Source organism: Thermobia domestica, chromosome 5 (genome assembly GCF_964235325.1).
Source record: "Thermobia domestica chromosome 5, izTheDome1.hap1.1, whole genome shotgun sequence".
Lineage (NCBI taxonomy): Eukaryota > Metazoa > Arthropoda > Insecta > Zygentoma > Lepismatidae > Thermobia > Thermobia domestica.
Window position 1 is genome coordinate 263,924,192 of NC_137458.1, and position 22,829 is coordinate 263,947,020.

The 22,829-nt window shown below is 34.3% G+C and overlaps 1 protein-coding gene across 1 annotated transcript in view; it reads left to right on the forward strand.

The window, feature by feature from the left end:
• The first annotated feature begins 262 nt into the window (after positions 1-262).
• The window catches only part of LOC145685511 (uncharacterized), a 36,269-nt gene continuing 13,702 nt past the window's right edge, over positions 263-22,829 (forward strand). Inside the window, exon 1 of the mRNA XM_081757906.1 lies at positions 263-1,539. Coding sequence (XP_081614032.1) covers positions 357-1,539 — 1,183 coding nt within the window. The 5' untranslated portion in view covers positions 263-356. The remainder of the gene's footprint in view (positions 1,540-22,829) is intronic.

Sequence of the window (22,829 nt, forward strand, 5' to 3'; positions counted from 1 at the left end):
AATGTTTAACCAACTCTGATTTTCGTATTCCTGGAAACATTTTTCTGTCGTTCAAAGATATCAGAGATACAGGTAGATTGAAAACAATAATAAGAATTAAGAACTGTACTATAAATAGTAAATTTATGGAAGAGCTCAGTAACTCTATGAACTGTCTTCTAGAATCAGAACGTAGTCTTGATTTGTACCTAGAAGCTCGTAATAATGAGTTGTTAGATTTTGGTAATATAACACTTTCTAAGCTCTTCAGTTGCAAAACTAACTTTGCTGAAATTAGTAGTATTAGCATATCATATGCCCATATTAAAAATGTTCACAGTTGCATCTTTCCTGAAATAACATCGGAATTATATTTTATGAATTCCGATTTATCAGAAGTACCAGAGGATTTGTTACACAAGCTTACCAGCTTAGAACATCTACAAATTATTAAAAATAATCAACTTAAAGATTTACCACCACTTGTATTTAAAGGCGTTACTGGACTTAGGCGTTTATATCTATGTAAAAACAAACTACAAAGTATTAATCCACTGTGGTTCAAAACATTAACTTCACTAACAGAATTAGATTTATCTCATAATGAAATAAAATCAATTCCAGATCAAAGTTTCAATTCTCTCTTATACTTAAGTAAATTGTATTTAAATAATAACCCGCTTAGAAATTTTCCCGGGAATGCAATTAGTGATCGTCACCATCTCACTGTTGTAGATCTCAGCTTTACTCAATTATCTTCGAGCGAAGATAATTGGATATCTGTGTTTACAAAAGGTACTCTTAATACTTTCAACATATCAAATAATAATTTATCACTCTCCAACTTGACATTCGTATCAATTGTTAGTATTCTTTCTATCGCGTATAATTATGCTCCTAATATTACGAATAATATGGAGATGACATGGCTTTTTAAGATGGAAATGAGAAAGTGTGGAATCGAATATGTTTCATCAGAATTCTTGAAAGGTGGAAATAGCTATACTATAAAAGAGATTGATCTAGGTGAAAATTTAATTTACGATCTTACAGATGATTTCTTGTTAAATATTAGAAATATTGAAACCTTGTTACTTGATCACAACAGACTGTCAGAAGGTCATCCAACAACATTTAATCTTCCAAAACTTCGTGTTCTAAACTTAAGCTACAACAATTACACTTCTATTGATGACTCACTATTTGTTAACCTAACTTCACTTCAAAAACTTGAGATACGGAACAATGCAATATACTACTTGTATCAGTGTTCGCTGGCTAGTTTGAAAAATTTAAGGTATTTAGACTTAAGCCACAATCACATTTTGCAAGTTCCAGATTTTTCAAAAAATTCTTATCTTGGAGTACCTTATAAATGTGATGGATGTCAGGAAACTGTTCAAAGACCAAGTAATTTTCACATTCCTTTAGATACTAAAATAATTGATTTGTCGTTTAATTATATCACCGATATTACGTTCGAAGTAGGTCTTCGCTTTAGCATTCTTAATATTGGAAATAACCAAATTGACATATATAAACTTTCTCATTTCGTAATTGGTGAGACTTTTGAAATTTCAAACAATAACATTTCCCAGATACTTTCGAACTGGAGGCAATGGAAAGAAATTAGTTTGCTTAATATATGTGGTAACAGCATAAAGAAGCTTACAAAAAAAGATTTTCTATATTTGTCCCAAGATCTACAAATTGATATAAGATACAATAATGTACGGCACATAATTTTAAAAGATGTAGATTTGGAACCTGTAATTAAAGGAGCAGAATATAATGTTCAGTTGTATATGAATACCAAATCAGTGCATTGTGACTGTGATATAATTAATGTAATGAGATTCCACCAAAGTGATGTTACAATAGTTCATGAGAAGTCAAATGTAGCAAATATTTCAGAAAGTAGTTTAATGTGTGAATCTCCACATCTCGTGAAAGAAAGATTTCTAGAAGAGACTGAGGATTGGGCTCTAGAGCAATTATCCCTTGTAGGATTGTGTTTTCTGTGATAAAAGTAGGATCTATTTTTGTTTTCATTAAACTAAATTAATTGAATTCAAATCAAAGAAATGGAAGATGTTATCTTGGGTTTCTGCGATCTCTTGGTGTATAGTCGTCGCTGAAATGTCTACGACTCCTTTCTGCATCACCTTCGCAGCACAACAGACTACAATGGCCACAAGAGTCCTTAGTGGGTGGTAAGCAGAACTGTCCGAACAGTCGTATTCTTTTACTAGTGACATTGTAACTTGATGTGTGTCCGACGATGTGTCCATAGTTTTGATGCCACACTTTATTTACATATGTGGGTTCTTTCTTTTTTCTTTATAGAGAAGGGGAAGTGAACAACCATTGACCAACTTATCTGCATTTATGGGTCGTTCCTTCTCAATGGAAGAAGAAATGTTCTGTTGAAAGCAGGTTGAAAGTATCAAATAACAAAGCAACGCCAAAAACTCGAAGTTTCAGAGTACTTTTTTTTATTATCCAAAACATTTAAGACATTTCACTGCTTAGTCATGTGATGGAGATCAGCTTTTACTCGCCCCCTATACTTGTCGAGAGATGCCATCCAGTTTGAATTTTATTGGCAACACTAAATTCTGGAGAAAATATGTATTTCATTATCATGTAGTGGGAGGAGAAGGCTAGTACATCAATTTTCTATACCACCTTTTAAGCTCTTGCCTTAAAAATAGTATATCAGCTACAATGCGGATATGAGGAATTTAATCCAACAGGAATATGGGGAATTGAATCCAAGACTTTTGTATGCCCTCTTCCTACAAAGATAGGTGGGAATCGAAATTATCGCATTTAGAATTCGTATCTACGACCGTTATACTTTTTCCAGTTATACCCGGCAGAAGTTCGTACTTTGAATTTCTTGTGGAATAGAGGCACCTGATGTTTCCATTCTTTAGTGTGCTTTATTTATTTATGGGTCAAACTGGAGGATCCAGGGTTTGTTACGAACCACGCTGCAGAGTTTTTCCGGTACTACAACTCTTTGTCGTTTCTGATCAGAATGGGGTTGCCTAGGAACACATCGAGCATGAGTTTCCTCATCAAAAATATATTACATATAATGTTCTGCATTTTCTTCTCGGATATGCCCAAAATAGATGCCTGTTTCAGCCCTACGGCAATCATTGAGTATCGGAGCATACACTTATCTCATCGATGAATGTTATAGGTGATCCCGGGCATGGTTCAGTTGTGGGGCTTTGGTGGTAACATTTAGATTCTGCTATCTATCGCTTCATTGTTGGATATGATGGAACTTACTTCTCCAGAGTTTGCAATTTGTTTCCATGTATCCATCCTCCATCGATAAGCAATTTGGGGACAAGTATTGGGTGGCTGAACGTAGTTCCATTGGTGTCTTATGTCAGCGCACCGCTGCCATGTGGCCCCACTTATTTCTGCGGTATCTGAAAAGAAGATATTGTATATAAAGGTTATATTTGCTGTGGAGTACAATAAAGGTATAAATTATATATCTTTATTATTATAATTCAAATACGTCATTCTTTCATAGGTAAACACACTAAGAATCAGCCGTCCCAGTGAACCATCTATGATGAAAACCTTTACAACTTTCAAACTTGTAGATAAAAAGCCATGGAAACATCAGAAAGGGAAATTATTTCACATTCTCTTTAACACCGTCGGATTAACATTGTTGCCCACCTAACAAAAATTGTGTGTATCTCTTCCAAATGGCAGTACAACAGATTATTACCTACAGGTCTATATATTAAACAAAAACCTATAATACCACATTAGTTATTCAGTGCTAAAAACTAAGGAGGTTACAGTACCACAAACATTCCAACTTTGAATTACTGTACAACAGCAAACAACCGGAGTAAATCACATTGAAAGTGTTTTAGTGTCGAAACCTATGAGAATGATACAACGTATATAAAGTAAATAGGCACAAACTTACACCGGATTGAAAATTTGAAATTGTTTTTCTAAAGGCTTAGTTTCCAGAAATTGTTTAGTTAGGTACCAAGTCCAATCAACCACGTAGATTTTTTTTTCAAAAGCAGTAAAGATCATAACGCCGTTTACAACAATTGACGTGTAAATCAAAGACGTTGATAAAGCCCATTATGCTTTTAACTTTACTTCATGCACTTCTTCAGAGTACTTTAATCGCCATAATAATTATTAACAGTAAGTATAACAGTAAAAAGTCATTTAAAAAAGTTAAGTAAGATGAGGAATTTTAGCAAGTTGTGAGATGATGTGATTTTGCATATTAATTTTTAACTTTGATCGCTTATATTCAATAATTTGGCTCTTGTTTGTCATCAACGTCTTCGATCATATCCCTTATCTCATATCTCAACTGTTCCGGAGTTATGAAAAACATGGGTTGAGATATGAGATATAGCTTAAAATTATGTATTTGTGGGAAATTTTTTAAGTAGTAGTTGCCTTCATTTTTTGTTGGTATGGTACATTAGTACAACACTTTTTGCTATATGTAATTAAAACAAGTTTTCGAAATAACATAATTTTCACCAGTGTAGCAGACTTTATCAATGTTTTTACATTTCTGGAGTCATTCGAGATACGAAATTGCTATAAACGACATTACGTTCGTTACGTCTACTAAGTATCATCATCTAGTGCTTTCCAATTTGTGGTCCGTGGGTCTTCCGGGATCAGGCAGAGATTATAAAGAAGTCCGCGGAACATTTTATTTTCAATAAAATTTATCTTATTATACCTTCACACCTCGGATATTTGCAACATACATTACGTAGGTTTCAACGAATGAAGAATAATAGAATATAAAGAATAAAAGAAGAAATAGTAAGCTTAACAACCTAAGCTGAAAAATGAATCATGCACCATGTGAAGTAAGTGTTATATTCATAACAATAGGTCTAATTCGTATCATTGTATTTTTCGAATGCCTCAATTTATAGCAGTTTTGTATTTGTTAAAAATAATAAATTTAACATTATAAAAATGTAAGTAATCATTTCATTTTTATCGTATGTAAAATATTTTTTTTTATTTAATAGAAGTTAAGAGTCAGTAAAATGAACCACGGCATCAGAAAGGTTGGGAAACTCCGATCTACATAATTGATACTCATCCAATCACTTTTCCGAAATAACATCTTTCGAAAAAAGTAAAATTGTCAGTCTCTTTTAACTGCGTTCTTATTTCCCCTAATTACCATGATCATAGCATTTGACAGTTTAATATTTTAATGTATATTGTCCCATCCTATCACTGGCCTTATTTATGTTGTATAAAGGTTTGGTTGCGATAGTATTGCGTCCTTAGTTTCTAAAACTGAAAAGTAAATTAAGTGTTGTAAGCTTCCGTTTAATATGTTGATTTGAAGTAGGCTATACAAGGCTTTATGTAATAAAATGCCATAATATTATTTCAAAAAAATTAGATCTTGTGATACGCTAACAACACCATTAATGTCGCATTAAATTTGTAGGGTATTTCAAAAATGGTTCTGTGTGTTTGTGTAACTGGGTGATTACTAGCGCTTCATACAATACACGTTATATAATGTATCACAATCCTGTATAATGTTTCTTATTAAAATGCCACTGTGCGTCAAATACTAAAGTATTGTGTATCAATATTTCGTACTTAGTATAAAAAATCCAAGTTTATTATTAATTAGTTTTAGGTTTCAAAAATTTTGTCATATATCATGTCCATGTACAATTATTACCATTATTTTCTTTTCGTGTATTTAGGTACAAATATCAGGTGATTTTAGTATTTAAGTATTTAAAAGGTATGTAAGTATTTTTTCACTGGAGTGAAAGAATTTCACTTTTAACATATATCAGTTTAATTTGGAATTAGAGTTTTAGTGAATCAAAATCTAGAAGATCAATTGTGAATAAGTGTGAAACGAAGTTGTACGCGTAGCGTCTTGGAAGTCAATTATTATAGAAGAGGTATTTTGATCTTCTAGAACTTTCCTATTTAAAAGATATATATATATATATATATATATATATATATATATATATATATATATATATATAACGATACATGTAGGCTGAATAATTGCCTATATGAAATATATACTGAAGTCGCAAATTGGAATTTAATGTAAAGTTTTAATACTCTTATATGGTATTAGGGCAAGGTCAAATTTAATCAAAGAATACAGTTGCATCTTGTTGTTCTTGCTTGGTCCTATATGTAAAGATTTTTCAAGATACAAGTGCTCAACTTAATAAACTGACTGTTAAATCGTTGTTATTAGAATTCCGAATTTGTTATAAAGAGAAATACTTTACTGTATTAAATACTTTCATTTACCCCAATTTTACCTTTGTTAATAATTATCATGAATTAATTTTGCTCGTAAATTTAGGCTTTTCATCAATATTATAGTATAACCGAAATAGCTGTGTTATTTTCACAGAAAATGGGGGATTTTATAAAGCATTTGAAATCGGTGGCATGGGGCTACTCATTTACTGTGTAAGACTCATACTACATTTTCTGACTCGGAAGATAGCAAGGTGGATCTGGGTGGATAAACAACGTATTTGGCGAGCCAGGGACGACGATAACGGTGCCTTGATGAAATGTCAGTTGTAGGAACTCACTCTGGTTTCTACCTATGTCTGGGTTTGTCGCTTTAACGGTCTTAAACTTTCAAAGATTACAGCAAATTTATATATATATATATATATATATATATATATATATATATATATATATATATATATATATATATATATATATATATATATATATATATATATATATATGTGTGTGTGTGTGTGTGTGTGTGTGTGTGTAGGGAAAAGTGGGGAAAACGGACATGCTAATGAAATATGACTGAAGATTTGTATACATGTTATAAAGTATTTGTAAGGTAGGTATATATGGCTTTGGAAACTACAGACTTTTACATAGTAAACGAAAAGTTGTAAATACATTTAGCCTACGAAAAAGTCGCAAGAAAAAATAATGCCAAAGTGTCCGTATGTCTCCCGATAGTGGGGCATAAGGACAGTATAAAGGGAGCACTGTGCACACTGTGCACACCTGTCATCAAAATCATTACACACCCACACACATATACAAAGTAAGCCTCATCTCTATTGGAAACACATTAAATATGAAACCAAAAGTGGCATCTCAAACATTGAACCCAATTTTCCCTCCTTCCTGTATACCTTTCTATATTCAAACAAACATTACTTAGATCGAAGTGTCATTTTGTTGGAGGATTGGACGGCCCACTCTTTCTAGATATCGTCGGTAGGGAATTCTTCTAAACTTTCGGATTGGATGAATTATTTGCAAGTTTACGCCGAAGCACATCCATGATACCAAAACTGGAAAGTATTCTTGATCCAACTTTGTTCTTGTTGCAGTGCTGTCCTAATGACATTGCAGTAGTCAGAGGACTTAGGCACGAAAGCTTATGGTTTCTGGCGAAGCGGAACTGCAAGTTACTTCTACTCTTGGTAGAGGTACATCACCTTTATCTCGCTCTGTAGCTGCAAAATATTCTCCATCCAATGAAGATCCATTTGCGTCAGACTCTACATCCTCTTCATTGGTTGCTGCCTGTATGGTACTACATTGTCAGCAGTGTAAACATCTCTGTTTGTGTGAACATAAGCAGGATTTCTTTGTGGATTGAATGGGTAAATTCCACAACTATTGAACCACTGGTAACATTCCCGACAGTTGCAGCACGATTCCAAGCTTGCTGATGTAAAATTATTTTCTAGAACAAAACAATACACCAAAGAACGAATCTCCCTTGGTCAAACCAAATCCAATTCCTTCAAGATCTTATAGGTAGGCATCTAGATCGTTCATTACATGAATCGAAAATGTGGTGTGGTGTCCAAACTTAGGAAGCGTCTCTATCAGAAATAACACAACGTCGCAATGTATTGCTAGGAATGTTAAATATTCCTGCTGCTATTGGCAGTGGCATTGCACTTTCCTTAACAGCGTTAACTGCAGATGATATAGACTCAGCGTTCCACTGGCATCTCTTTGTTGTCCTTTCCCAGAGCCGAACCATGACTAAAAGGAAAATGAAAGGTTGTGTCAATTACCGATGGGTTTGTAAATATTTTTCTACATTTAATTGCTGATCACATTCTCTCAAAATAACTGTAAATATCATCGTCCGCTTGCCCCCAAGAGACGCTATCCGTCTGCACCAACATACAGGTTTCCAATGAAATACCAATTTTTATCGACAGATGGTACATGCTATCGTATGACTAGGTTGCAGTGTGGTGTGATCCATGGTGCACACAATAACTGATTCTCACGATTTTACGCCCGCTTGTGATATCTTAGAACCTTATGGTAGACTTTGCAATAATGATCCAGGTCTCGTACCTGATATATAGATGGAAGCTTGCTATATTTCTATCTGCAATTGTTCTGACTTCAAGTGGATTTGTGGACACAGACAAAGTATCAACACACGACTCCAATACATTTACTTCAGTATTGCTACTTTTCTATTCCGACAATATATCCGTTTACCCCATTTGCCCCATTGCCAAAATTTTCAGGAATCGGAAGTTATTTCACTTACTGGATTTCGGAAAAATCCCGCAATTCAGAAAAAATGCGGTATTTGGAAAAATTCTGGAATTCGGAGAAGTTCGAAAATTCCGAAAAAAATTGGAATTTCGATAATTCAGGATCCGAATTTCAGCAAAATATTGTTAATTATGATTCCCTGTCAAATTTTCATTATTTGTGAAATGAAAACTACACCAGACATGGATAAGTTACAGAGAAATGACATGTAGGGTGAAGTTTTCCTACGAAGTAAGTTGACCCAGCTCACCCGTCAAACTTTGCTGACTATCTCATGCAAATCCTTTCATCGTCTAGTGTCAGGAAATTTAATAGAATCCGTAGAACAAACTTATATTTATTTTATTGTATGGAAGTAAAAAGTTGTTATGATGCGCAAAATAGACGACACAAGTTGCATGTGAGATATTGTTTATTGGACAGACCAAGAAGCAGAGAAAATGATATTATATATAATAATAATAATAATAATAATAATAATAATAATAATAATAATAATAATAATAATAATAATAATAATAATAATAAAAGTTTTTGAAAATCGTAAGTTGGATAACAGTAAATGGGGTTACTACACTTCCGGGATTAGCCTGAACAGTTCTGAATTTACCATTCAATCCGAAATCCGATCCTTGATCACAATTTGTTCTTGACTATGAAAAGAAACATGAAATTTATGGCGTTAATTACGATTTTCCACTGGAAGAACTCATTTCATTACAAGTAATTACGATCTAGATTCAAAGTTTATTATTTAGTGCATTGCTGAAACTTCAACTCGCGGCACGCATAAACAATCGGAAGAGTTACTTGCAAACCCTACTGACGGGATAAAGCAGTGATCCGCAACCGGAGTGCCAGCCCAAGTTGAAAGGTGTGAGACAATTTTTTCATAATTATTTTGTATGAAAATTAAATTGTATTTCATTTTTATTCAAAAACTGTGTAACGTATGAATGTGGTTATTTATTTTAATAGTAAGTCTAACAAAAAAGCGTATTTTTTTATATTTTACATCCATCTACAGTGAATTAAAAAGTTCATAAATTATTAATAAATTCAGAAGTCTATTTCAGTTTAATAATAATAGTAAGAAAATAATGATTACATTACATGTTTGTATTAGCAGTGCCAATAACAACATTACCTTAGCGAAATAATAATATGTTGCTATTCTGTATTGAGTGATAAATAATTTACGTCTACTTATGATGGTATGTTAGTATGTGAAGAATTGATATTTTCAACTTTTAACAAAGATATCTCTGAAACAGTCCTGGTATCCAGATACCAGTTCATACATATATATAATAGGGGAAACCATGCCTGTCGAGCAAAGGTACAGAATACATAATTGCTTAGCAATGTTTTAACCACTTCTTTCGATTGGGGGAGGGGGCACAGTAGTACGAAACGCTAAAAACGTGGCCAAAATTCAAAATCTTTTCCAAAGTGCACAAAAATGGGCATACTGTGGTTTTTTGACCTCACTGATCACGAACTTGATATCCAAATTGAAAACTTCAAAATGGCGGATCCAACATGACGGATCAAATTTTGAGAAAATAGAATAAGGTAACAAAAATTGTATACTAGGGGTTTTCACAACACTCAATACAAATTTGATATCAAAATGGAAAAGTTGAATATGATGGATACAATATGGCGAACTAAATTAATACATTGACATATATGGGTACAATTTAGAACCTTTTACCAGTACCCTGTTTTCCAACGTTAGGTATTTTCTTCCTATATCAAGAAAAAGAGCACTTCATCATTCGTATACACATAAGTGTGTGAAGACATTGATGTTACTGCTTTCATAACGTATGGCAAGATAGCCCCCCCACTTTAGAAAATTGAAACAATGACTACGTCATTCGTTTGTACTACGTTTGTACCGTTTGTACCGAAAATATTTTCGTTTGTACCATTTTCCTTATAGGGTTACTTGAGAGGTCAACTGGAGGGGCTATCTTGGTGCCAAGATAGCCCCCCCGTATCACAGCACAAAAAATTGGAATACACCATTCGAAAGTAAATCGTTTGTACCGTTTGTACCGAAAAAAGTTTTGTTTGTACCCTGATAGTTTTCGAGGAACAGGGGATGACATTTGGAGGGGCATCTTGGCGCCAAGACAGCCCCCCGTATCGCAGCACAAAAGATTGGAATACACCATTCGAAAGCAAATCGTTTGTACCGTTTGTACCGAAAAAAGTTTTGTTTGTACCCTGATAGTTTTCGAGAAACAGGGGATAATATTTTGGGCGGGGGCTATCTTGGCGCCAAGATAGCCCCCCCGTATCACAGCACAAAAATTTGAAATACACCATTGTAAAGCAAATCGTTTGTACCGTTCGTACCGAAAAAAGTTTTGTTTGTACCCTGATAGTTTTCGAGGAACAGGGGATGATATTTGGGGGGGCTATCTTGGCGCCAAGATAGCCCCCCGTATCGCAGCACAAAAGATTGGAATACACCATTCGAAAGTAAATCGTTTGTACCGTTTGTACCGAAAAAAGTTTTGTTTGTACCCTGATAGTTTTCAAGAAAGAGTGGATAGCATTTGGGAGGCTATCTTGTACAAGATAGGCCCCCTAATATGTACTTTTTCCATGCCTATTAATAAGTATTATGTGCCTATTCATGTGAATTTATGTGTATTTAGAACTCTTGTTGTACATATCCAAATAAAAAAAAAGGACTTGTTGGGAATAACGCAACGTTAAAATTGAATCGGCTAGTGGGAAAACAATGTGAGTTCAAAATAAGCCATTTTGAGTTAAAGGCGAAAATAACGCTAAAGATGTAGAACTACACGTTGTAATGAAGAGCAGTACAATTTGGAAGACCTCGCACGTTATTGCAGATTGCTATAATGTCGACTGTACATTTGTGGCATTAACAAACGAAAGTTCTTTCTTCAAATATCTCAAAATGCGTTTTGTGGACTAGTACTCTTTTTCCGCTCAACGATTCAATTAAATTTTCTCTATTTGTGCCCTTTTCCGTAAATAAATACCGTAAAAAGAATAACAAATTGTGTACAAATTCAGAAAGAACCTGGATTTGCAGAAATAATCTTAAACAAAGAAAACTAAAAGATGAAATGTTTGCTCACCTAAACTGCGTCCTTCCACGTTTCAGCTTTACACCAACTGAAGAAATTAGCTGTTTACATCTGTCACATTAACGGCTCGAGAAGTTTGCCGCTTTCATAGACAATAGACGAAAGCAAATAGGCCATTGCTGAATAATACGTATTTATTTAAGGAAAAGAGCAGAAATAGAGAAAATTTAATTGAATCGGTGAGTGGAAAACCACTACTTTAGTCCACAAAACGCATTTTGAGATATTTGAAAAAATAACTTTCTTTTGTTAATGCCACAAATGTACAGTCGACACTATAGCATTCTGTTATAACGTGCAAGGTCTTGCAAATTGCACTGCTCTTCATTACAACTTGTAGTTCTATATCTTTAGTGTTATTTTTGGCTTTACTTCAAAATGATTTACTTTGGACTCACACTGTTTTCCCACTCGCGGACTCAATTCTAACGTTGAGTTATTACTGAAAAACTCATTTTTTATTTTGATATGCACAACCAGAATTCTAAACACATCAATTCACATGGATAAACATATAATACTTATTAATGGACATGGAAAAACTACACATTAAGGGGCCTATTTTGCGTACAAGATAGCCCTCAAATTTCATCCCCTGCTTCTCGAAAACTAACAGGGTACAAACAAAACTTTTTTCGGTACAAACGGTACAAACGATTTGCTTTACAATGGTGTATTTCAAATTTTTGTGCTGTGATACGGGGAAGCTATCTTGGCGCCAATTTAGCCCCCCGCCCCAAATATCATCCCATGTTTCTGGAAAACTATCAGGGTACAAACAAAACTTTTTTCGGTACAAACGGTACAAACGATTTGCTTTCGAATGGTGTATTCCAATTTTTTGTGCTGAGATACGGGGGGGCTATCTTGGCGCCAAGATAGCCCCCCGCCCCAAATATCATCCCCTGTTTCTCGAAAACTATCAGGGTACAAACAAAACGTTTTTCGGTACAAACGGTACAAACGATTTGCTTTCGAATGGTGTATTTCAAATTTTTTTGCTGTGATACGGAGGGGCTATCTTGGCGCCAAGATAGCCCCCCCAAATGTCATCCCCTGTTCCTCGAAAACTATCAGGGTACAAACAAAACTTTTTTCGGTACAAACGGTACAAACGATTTGCTTTCGAATGGTGTATTCCAAACTTTTGTGCTGTGATACGGGGGGGCTATCTTGGCGCCAAGATAGCCCCCCCAAATGTCATCCCCTGATTCTCGAAAACTATCAGGGTACAAATAAAACTTTTCTCGGTACAAACGATACAAACGATTTGCTTTCGAATGGTATATTCCAATTTTTTGTGCTGTGATACGGGGGGGCTATCTTGGCGCCAAGATTGCCCCCCCAGTTGATCTCTCAAGTAACCCTATAAGGAAAATGGTACAAACGAAAATATTTTCGCTACAAACGGTACAAACGTAGTACAAACGAATGACGTAGTCATTGTTTCAATTTTCTAAAGTGGGGGGCTATCTTGCCATACGTGCTTTCATATACTTCTCTGCTCCCGACGGACTTGAAGGTAAAACGTCTTTGACAACTTTTGAAGCACTCACTTTTCCGGAGGAGCGAATACTCATTACTTTAGCGTAAGCAAATGTCCTAACGTTATTATTATTGCGAATTTCTTCAGTTTTTCTTCGCTTTGAACATTCGCTCAAAGATAAAAATTTAGAGGAAGGTGGTCGATCTTTTTGTTTCCTTGATGTCTTAGCAGTATTACGATGTACACGAAACGATAACATAACACTTAGCCATTCATTATTCTTTTGAAAACATCAGACATCCTTTCTATTGGGCTCTTGATATTTGTCCCTCATTCTGTAAAATAAAGATGCGATGCCTGTCTTCATATCGTGATATTTTAATACAACGACCACTCGTCGAAAAGAAGTGATGTTCCAAATTTTCAATTATGATTTGTAGATCGCTTTTCAAGTGGTCTTTCATCAAAACAAAGATTTCTTTCGATAATTGGATGATTTCATCGTTTGGATCTAAAATTAATACAATTAATATTACCACATAATCACTTTTTGTATTACTAAATTATTTACCTTTATCCAATTCAATTTATTGTATATATTTCATATGAATTATAAAATAATTTAAACTAAAATATGCGTACATCGACTATCCTTTTCTATGTTATACTGAAGTATTTTTGTTTTTCTATTTGTTGCCTTTCACTATCTTATTTGCATGTACCTTGTAAACATCATTTTCACTTATTTTATAATAATTTTAGCTTTGTTTTTTTACTTTTTGTTTAACATTAACAAAATACTTAAATATTCATTAACTGCAACTTTTTATTAAACCGCATCGTACAAAAAAAGTTGCAGCTAAGCGCAGCTGTTTTTATCACGTTCTTGTAGTAAATCGATCATAGATTAAGCGCCAATACAAAATTTAACGGAATGGGGCGTCATATATAACTTTTGAGTTCAGGTTTTAATTCACTTTGAAATAATTTCAATTTTTTTATATAAACATTAATGAAAACAAATGTATAATAACTAACGTATTATAAATAATATATGGTCTTAAAATCTTTTACATACCTTCCGGAACAACGTCCATTTTGATTTAAATAGGTCGGAAAACTATACAATGAACTATTTCATATGAAACTCGAGCTATATTTCTCGCGCGCATTAGATATTACCAGATACACAGAAGTAGGTTCACTTTGACTTCCAATACTATCTCTGGTATAAACGGCTGGCCGTTTCCATGGGTGAACATTAGGAGACCAATTGTTACTGTAGCAAACCTGATACTTAAAAATAACCAGATAGGAACTTTCCATTTTGATTTTTGGCCATGTTTAGGCATTTCGTACCACTGTGGCGGGGGGCGAATCTAAAGCTCAAGGGGAAAATCTAAATTCCCCCGTAATGTGTCTGGATAAAATACTGTGTGTTTGGGTACTGTTAAAGGAACTTGTAGTAGCAGTCATTCATCAACTACTACAAAATAAGCAACAAACTTACGTTTGGTTATTTTATTCAATTCGAAGCGTACTGAAGACACATAAAAATATCTTAAAATGATTCAAATATTAATCTGATGAATGTGATAAGAGAAGGAAGTTTGATTCGACGAAACTAAATACAATTATTATACAAGGTTACCGCAGCTATCAATGTGATAGCCAGTACTGTTAATTTTTGTGGTGTATATTGTGAATGAAGTGGTCAACGGTAATCAACGTGACTCCTGACTTAATACGACGAAATTGCATAAAATATTGTTAATCAAACGGATATTAGAAATGAAAGAGGAATTCACCAACTATTCGTAGAGCTCAAGAAAGTTCGTAGAGTTTCTGATTTGTTTAAACGAGAAGTACTAAAACATGACTTGGTGAATTTTATAATACCTACTAGGATACTTTAAGAACCAGGGTGCGAAATCCTGGAGACAGGAGGAAGTTTTCTCAAGAAAACATCTATTTTGAATGCCTTCTCTTCCCCAAAATAGTGCCACAGACGGACATTTTATTACTGTAAATTCTAATGTATTACTCAACAAAATGCAACATAAATGCTCACATAGACAGTTGTAATCAAAGCTAACTTGGCGACTAAGAATATATATTTTCTCGGAAGATCAGAAAGGTGAAATCAGAATAGTCTTCGAAACTCTCGGCCACTAATGTCGCCATCCTCATGAAGATAAATCCAGCGTTAGAGGCTGAAAACCTGTAACATTATTGTGAATTCACCTGGGTCATCTCCTGAAAAGAAATATATAGTTATCGGAATTATAATATGTTCTTACTCAGAGAAAAGTGTCTTCGTACTTATATTAGTAAACGGATATACATGTCGCTTCTGAAATCATAATTATATCCGTTATTGTAACTTTATTCAGAAGGTTGTTCACTGTACAGATCCGACTGGTTTCGATTCAGTATTGTCACTTGGCTATCATATTGGAACTATATGTTTTCTGGCGGGAACAATGTGTCTTTACCTTGTAGTGGCGTGAGTGTTGTTAATGATTATTATCAAATGGTGACGAAAATCAACTAATATTGGGAGCGTTACGTAATGGTCCTTCTCCACGCTAAGTTTTCATACATAAACACTGTGAAACGGAGAATGAGTACTGCGGAACCTATTGGAGAACGTTACACACACCAGGCTCCGGTTGCGAAACATTCACCCGCGAAAACCACCTGGAGAAGGGCTAAAAGCAAAATGACAGCGCAAAGTGCTTAGGGGAATCCGTCCATTGTCGTGCCAAGAAAATCCCCTCACTCAACGTGATATGGGCCACAGATTTCACCTCGCACCGTTAACAGTGAACAAAACAACTGTAAATGATATAATACCTTAAAATTTGAGCTCGACAAAGTCTTAGACAAAGAGAATTCTTTTGCATTTGTTTTCGTAAATAGCCTGGCATCATTGATAGATCACTAGCAGCTTGCACGTTCTTCGCACGGGGAGAATATGGTTCATTTTGGACATAAAGGACAATGTGGGCTGAATTTGGATTTAAACGGAATCGAAAGTGTCACTGTTCATCTCAGTGACCCAAAAACTATGGATTAAACACTAATATTGGCCATTTTCGATCATTTTTATATATTTCCCTCTCTCCTAAGTTGCATCATCAAAGTGAAATGACAAAAAAACATCCCAGGCCCGAACCTCAACTATGTCGAAAATTTGATCGAGATCGGTTGGGTGGTTCAAAAAGAGTTGTGAAGTCATAAACATAGTCACTTTCATTTTTATAAAACATTTTCAATTTGATCGAATTGATGACATGTTAATTAAAACTCATGTTATACTTCTTTCTTTAATGTTACAACACGAGCAACTCTCAAGAAATTATTTCATCTTTATAAACGCCTTTACCTCTATGAAAAAATAACGTTAAAATAATAAATTTAATGTTAAATTCTTAGTCGAAAGGCATCATGTTTGAATGGACTTGGCTTGAGTTTAGCGACTTCTTTAGCAGCGAGGTTATACGAGAAGTGAGATCCGAACTGCATAAGCTCCGCCGAGAATCAAACAGGATGTTCCGCGCCGAAGATGCGTACACTGATCACGTACTCTAGCCACGAGAAGTTCTCGTCATTTGTGAACTCTGATTAGGATCATGGGATTTAGTATAAAACTTAAATATTTTTTCTCATGCAATGAAAATTAATAATGAATTTTAATTAGGAAATAATGTCTCGTTTAGTGCCATACAGAATATTAATTTAGCCGAGGCCATGTATAGTATAGAAAGACTTAAACTAGATTGGAATAATGATTACTGGTGAGTCTACCACTATACCTCAGAAAAATAGAATGATTCGCGAGAACACAGCTGAAGAACGCTTTTTCTCTTCTGAAAACAATAAGACCAGACCAGAGAGAAGAACTTGGAAAGGGCAAAAGACCACCTTCTGCAAGGAAACTCTTTCATTTGAACCGTTTTCACTCACGGATCCTATGCCCAAAGTTAAAAGAAGTCAGACATTTCCGCGTACGTAAACTTAAGACAGGCCCATAAACTAACGTAAAAAAATGAAATCTTTGAGTTTTACGTCCCGGTGTTTGTCCAGCACGAAGTACACTTGGCGGGGGCTGGGATCGAACCCGGGACCCCAAGCTCCAAAGGTGAACGTTTTACCACTGAGCCACACGAAAAAGAAGTTCAGAATTTCAGTATTAATTTGCATTATGTTTTCCAGATATAAAATATAAACACAACCACTTGTTATACAAATTGAGCTGTCTATATAAACATGGGTGAATATTAATAAATGAGAGAAAGTCAGAACATTAGAAATAATTGAATTGTTTACTGCAGAAAAGAAGAAGTCTCCCCTTCTTTCTCTTAAATTTCAATTTTCGTTTTAGCGAGCTATAAAGAACGCTTAGAGTTAAGAAAAACTGTGCTCTCAAACTCAAAATGTTCGAATCAGACCTTTTCATTTGAATTCACTGAAGGAATACTACCTGTTTCTTTACTGTGAGGACATATGCGAGCTCTGAGTTCAAGCTTTCGTTTAGACACGTATATGCGTTCACTTTTAATCCGATGCGTTACAATACATGGATGTCGCATTTAACCTAACTTTGGTGATTTAAATCTGCATTTCAGTTACTACAACAGCATTACGATATATCTTGTTTTTGTATGTGGAACTTACTGTCCTTGAACATTTGTTTTAAAGTTAACTGCGACATATTCTAAATGTAAGAAATATGAAGAGGAACATGTATAAAATGATTTGATTTTAAGTTTAGCGTCCTTTTCAGCAGCGAAGCTATATGAGACGTGGACCTACAGCTTAACATTTAACCCAAACCACACGCGCTTCCTCTGGAAATCGAACCAGGGACATCCACGCCAAAGGCGAGTGGGCTAACCGCTTATCCACGAAGGAGCTGAATGCATGAAACGAAACAAGAAACAAACCTTTAATACAAAATTATGCACTATCCTTCATATCCAATCAGTCGCATGCTGTCTCATGGTTATATGTTAGCATGCGCGGTAACTTTAGTTGGATCGTGATGGGAACTCATGTGTTAAGCTGAATATACATGTCTCAAATATCTTCGGTGCTGATACAACGATACAACGGTACGTTGTATATTTATGTATTGTTACTACTTGTAACGATCATTGGATCGTAAAGTATTTTATATATGCACTAGACTGGTTATATCTAAGAAGAAAAAGAAAAAGAAATATATGTTAATTCTAATTGTAATATCGACGTGTATAGATATTCATATGTTTGTATAGTATTTTTTTAATAATAGGATATTGGATAGGAGGTTGTCAGGACAACCATAAATAAATAGAGCTATTCAGATTTGAAAGAGTAGACATATTGAAAAAAAAAAGTGTGTAAACGTGATGTATACTTCTCAGTTTTGATTATTAAAATAAGTGTAAAAACATATATACAAAGCTGTTTTAGTGGCTCAATACTAAGAACAAAGAACCAGTGATTCGTTGTACTGAAAGTACACTAAACGTCAATCGAACCAACAAAGTAATCCAATAAATTTACTTTTACTTTCACTTTATGGGTTTCTTTTCGTTTTTCTTTCCTAATTTTTCAAAGTGTTAATAAAATATTTAGGGAATACTTTTCTGCTCATTTCTTTCAACAGCTAACTGTGCTTCATAAATAGTTACCAACTAACTCCATACGATTCTGATCATTTTTAAATTATGCATCATGCTTTGTTACTCTGCACTAGATTGTACAATCCTTGTAGTTGACTAGCAATTTTTAATTATGGGTATCCCTGAGAAGTAGAAGGACTATACAAGATACTTAGGTGAAAACGAGTGGAATTACAAGATCAATCTAGGTTATGTATGCATTTGATTCGGTCTTTCTGATTTTCACCATTATTGACATTTAAAAAATCTAGAAGTAATTTGAGCGTCTCAATAGTATAAACTATAACGAGAGAACATTTCAAATTTATCAGCTCTCCTGTTCTTCCCGATAACCTAGAGGTAATGACGATATCCGAGTGATAACGTGGATACAGCTTCGGTTAACGAGGACCAAACCGAGTCCCATTGAAGAAAATGAGCGTTTTAATTATCTTAGTTTCTTGTGTTCGTGTATTTTTTGTTTTGGATTAAGTAGAATGTTGAATAGGAAAACTAATTTGATTTTAGTCGAATTTCAGTTATAAAAAAAAAAGAAAGAAAATGTAAGAAGGAAGACAATACTGGCCTGTCTTGCGTGTTTTTATTGCTCTTGGTGCCAGGTTCTGTTCCTAGTGGAACAGCATTAAAAACTTGAACTCATTATGGTGGTTCCGATTCCCTCTTAAACTGTAAGGCCACGTCTCGTATAGCATCAGTACTGAGAAGGTCCCTAAACTTCAACTCATAAACAAAAGTATTGATTTCTCTGATTTCCAGCATGAGAACCTTGTTGACAGGAGTTGAAATTGACTTGCATACCAGATATCCTATACTATAAAATAACCTATCAAGTCAACTGATCAATAAATAATAATAATAATAATAATAATAATAATAATAATAATAATAATAATAATAATAATAATAATAATAATAATAATAATAATAAATTTTATTATTATTATTATTATTGGTATTACTATTATTTTCATCTGACCTTCGCCCATCATACTAAATTAATACAAATGAAAGACATTTACATATTATACATATATTAGATGTCCTTTGTACCTTCGTGCATGCAGGATAGCATTTTGCTACATGTTTGAATGTTACAGGGAATATTCGAGCATAATATGTCCCGATTCTAAGTACCTATAAAGTCTCAGATGAAAATGTGTATTTCCATATCTAACAAGAAATGTCTCCTTCATCTACGTCTATAAACAAAAGAAAAATTCATTCCTTTCTGAGTGAATGACTCATTGACTGATAAACGATCTGGCCAATCTTCTTTGATGGAAAATATCATTATAAATGATTTCTTTAATTCAACGGGGAAGAAACAAAATAGAAGTGCCAATTATTATATTAAAATGTCCATATCACCGAATCTAGGAAGGTTAGATACATAAATTTAATGTATGGACTTATACTTTAAGATGATTAGAAACGTGCTTCAGCCTTTATTTATTTAACCAAGAAGCAAAGAAAATGAATTGGAAGAAAAGAGAAGGATTTTAACTATTATAATAACAGTGAATATCTAGAAATTTCTTAAGGGTAGAGACATAAAATATAATTTTTGTAATTTACATTTAAAATACTAGAATACATATAGTGGAGTTTCCTCTTATATTTGACGTAGAACGAAAAAAATTGGTTGGGCTGAGACAAAGGGGTGGGATTACAATTATTATAATAAAATGCTGAACCTAAAAATGTCTTACCTTTTAAAACATGTAATTTGGTATTTGGATTATTTTACTTAAAATACTTAAACACACGCGTTTCATCGTTTTTCTTTAAATACTTGTTCCAGAGGAAAAGAAAAGAGGTGAGAAGCAAAGGGATGGAATTTCAATTATTATAATAAAATATGCATAACTTGGAATCCCTTAAGGTTGAAGACATGAAACCGAAGGTTTAGACTTTTCATTTAAAGCTATTAAACAGGTGTTTAAGTGCTTTTACATATTTGATCAAGGATGGAAGGAAAAGAGGTAAGGAAATTTCCCTAAGATGCCCACTGGAGACGTTAGAATTTTGTGGGAAGGCTTCGAGCTTAGATGAACTCTATACGAAAGGTGCTGAAGAAAGAACGCCAAATAAAACCCAGAGTAACACGTACATTTACCAGTATATACAGAGCTCGTCCGTAAGGTAATAAGACTGCCCGCCGCACGAGCACCAGTCGGTAGCAGCTAGCTCCCCGACAGAGGATTTGTGGTGGGGATATAAGCTAAGCAACGCACACGGAACAGCCTTCGCGAACGAACTCTGACACAGTGAGGATCACGCGTGACTCAAAAGTTGTTCTTGAGTTCTTATCACGGCCAGGACAAATCGTCAACGTTGTTTTCTACAAAGAAGTCCTTGCGCGTCTGCACCGAGACGTGAAATAGAATCGATCGGCGATTGCCGATCGCTGAAAACTTCACCACGACAACACTCCAGCCCACACCGCCTTCGATGCGACTGCCTACCTATCCCGGATAGGGGTTACAACCTTGCCACACCCATCGTACAACCCGGATGTGACATCACAAGGTTGTTTTCTATTTTTGTGCATTAAATAAAAAGAAACAGAAAACAAAATCCACAAATTATTTATGTTTATTTATATTTGAATTTTTTATAATTTAACTGCTAAATAAAGCTTTTTTTTGTCACTTTTAAGGTACTAACAAAACCTTGAAACATAGGGCAGATATCCGGCAGATTTTATTACAAACTTATTGTATCAGATATCTTATTTCTATTGTATACCTAAAATATCAAGTGACCTTTTTCACTTTTGGAAAGACACAGATACGTGCTATTATCGAACTTATTAAGAATAAGAGAAACTTGAAGCGAATCAGGAGGAAAACCTTCGTAACTACTTTTTTTCTGAACGTTATCATACAACTTCACAAGGAAAATTTACTAAAAACCGCAAGTTCCTGTTAAAATCATCAACATTTTAGTTTCTGTGCGTGTTCTAAACTAAATATGCGTTCTTAAAAAGGGAATAATGAATGCTGTAAAAGTTAATTATTAAATAGCAGTTGATTTATTTTGAATAGTAATGACTGATTTAAAAGAAAAACAGAGGTAGGCAAAGAACAACTGGTTTACAGTTCTTTTTTTTTCTCTGTAAATTTTGCTGAAGAATAGTTCAAGGAAAATGCAAAATTGTTTTACCTCTTTATACATTTTCCGAGGTCTATGGGGAAAGATAATGACTACATAATCCAGTTATATTCTACTCAATGTTTCTTTACATACTATACAGCACATTCAGTACTTTTCCTTACATACTATAAATGCTTATTCAAAATATTAAAGAGAAAACAGACACCTTAAGGACAATTACGTAGAATAGACAGAAAAATTACTGAGCAGATCAAACAGATGTAAGTAGTGAACCCCTTCATGAGTGGTCTTCGAGAACACGATCTTTATAAATCCAATAATTGATGCTCTATGATAAGCACGCCACATACTAAGCTGAAACTGATGACGAAAATACCTTCATTGAGTTATTTTATTTTGACCAGCACTCGGGAAATTAATCGATTCTGGACCGACCGACCGCACATTGGATCGATATTGCATTTTTACTCCATGAAATAGATTAAGGAAATAGGACCGTATAACTGGTTATACCCGTTTGGATAATTTAACCTATTTGGATCGTTTGAACCTTTGGACCACTTAACCCGTTTGGACTGCTTGAACTGTTTGGCCGTTTGACACGATAGGCCTGCTACACAGTATAAAACATGAAAACCTAGTAAATATTTCACATAAAAACTAACATAAACAAAAATGTGGGACAATTGTGTTCTTAATAACTCTAAGTGTTGACAATTATCAGTGTTTTCTTGGTTTGTTTAGAATTTGGTTGCAACATGTGCAGTGCTGATTCAAAATGCTTGCCACTTCCTGTACTTCTAATCAGGGTTCTAGGGATTTGTGAGTCCT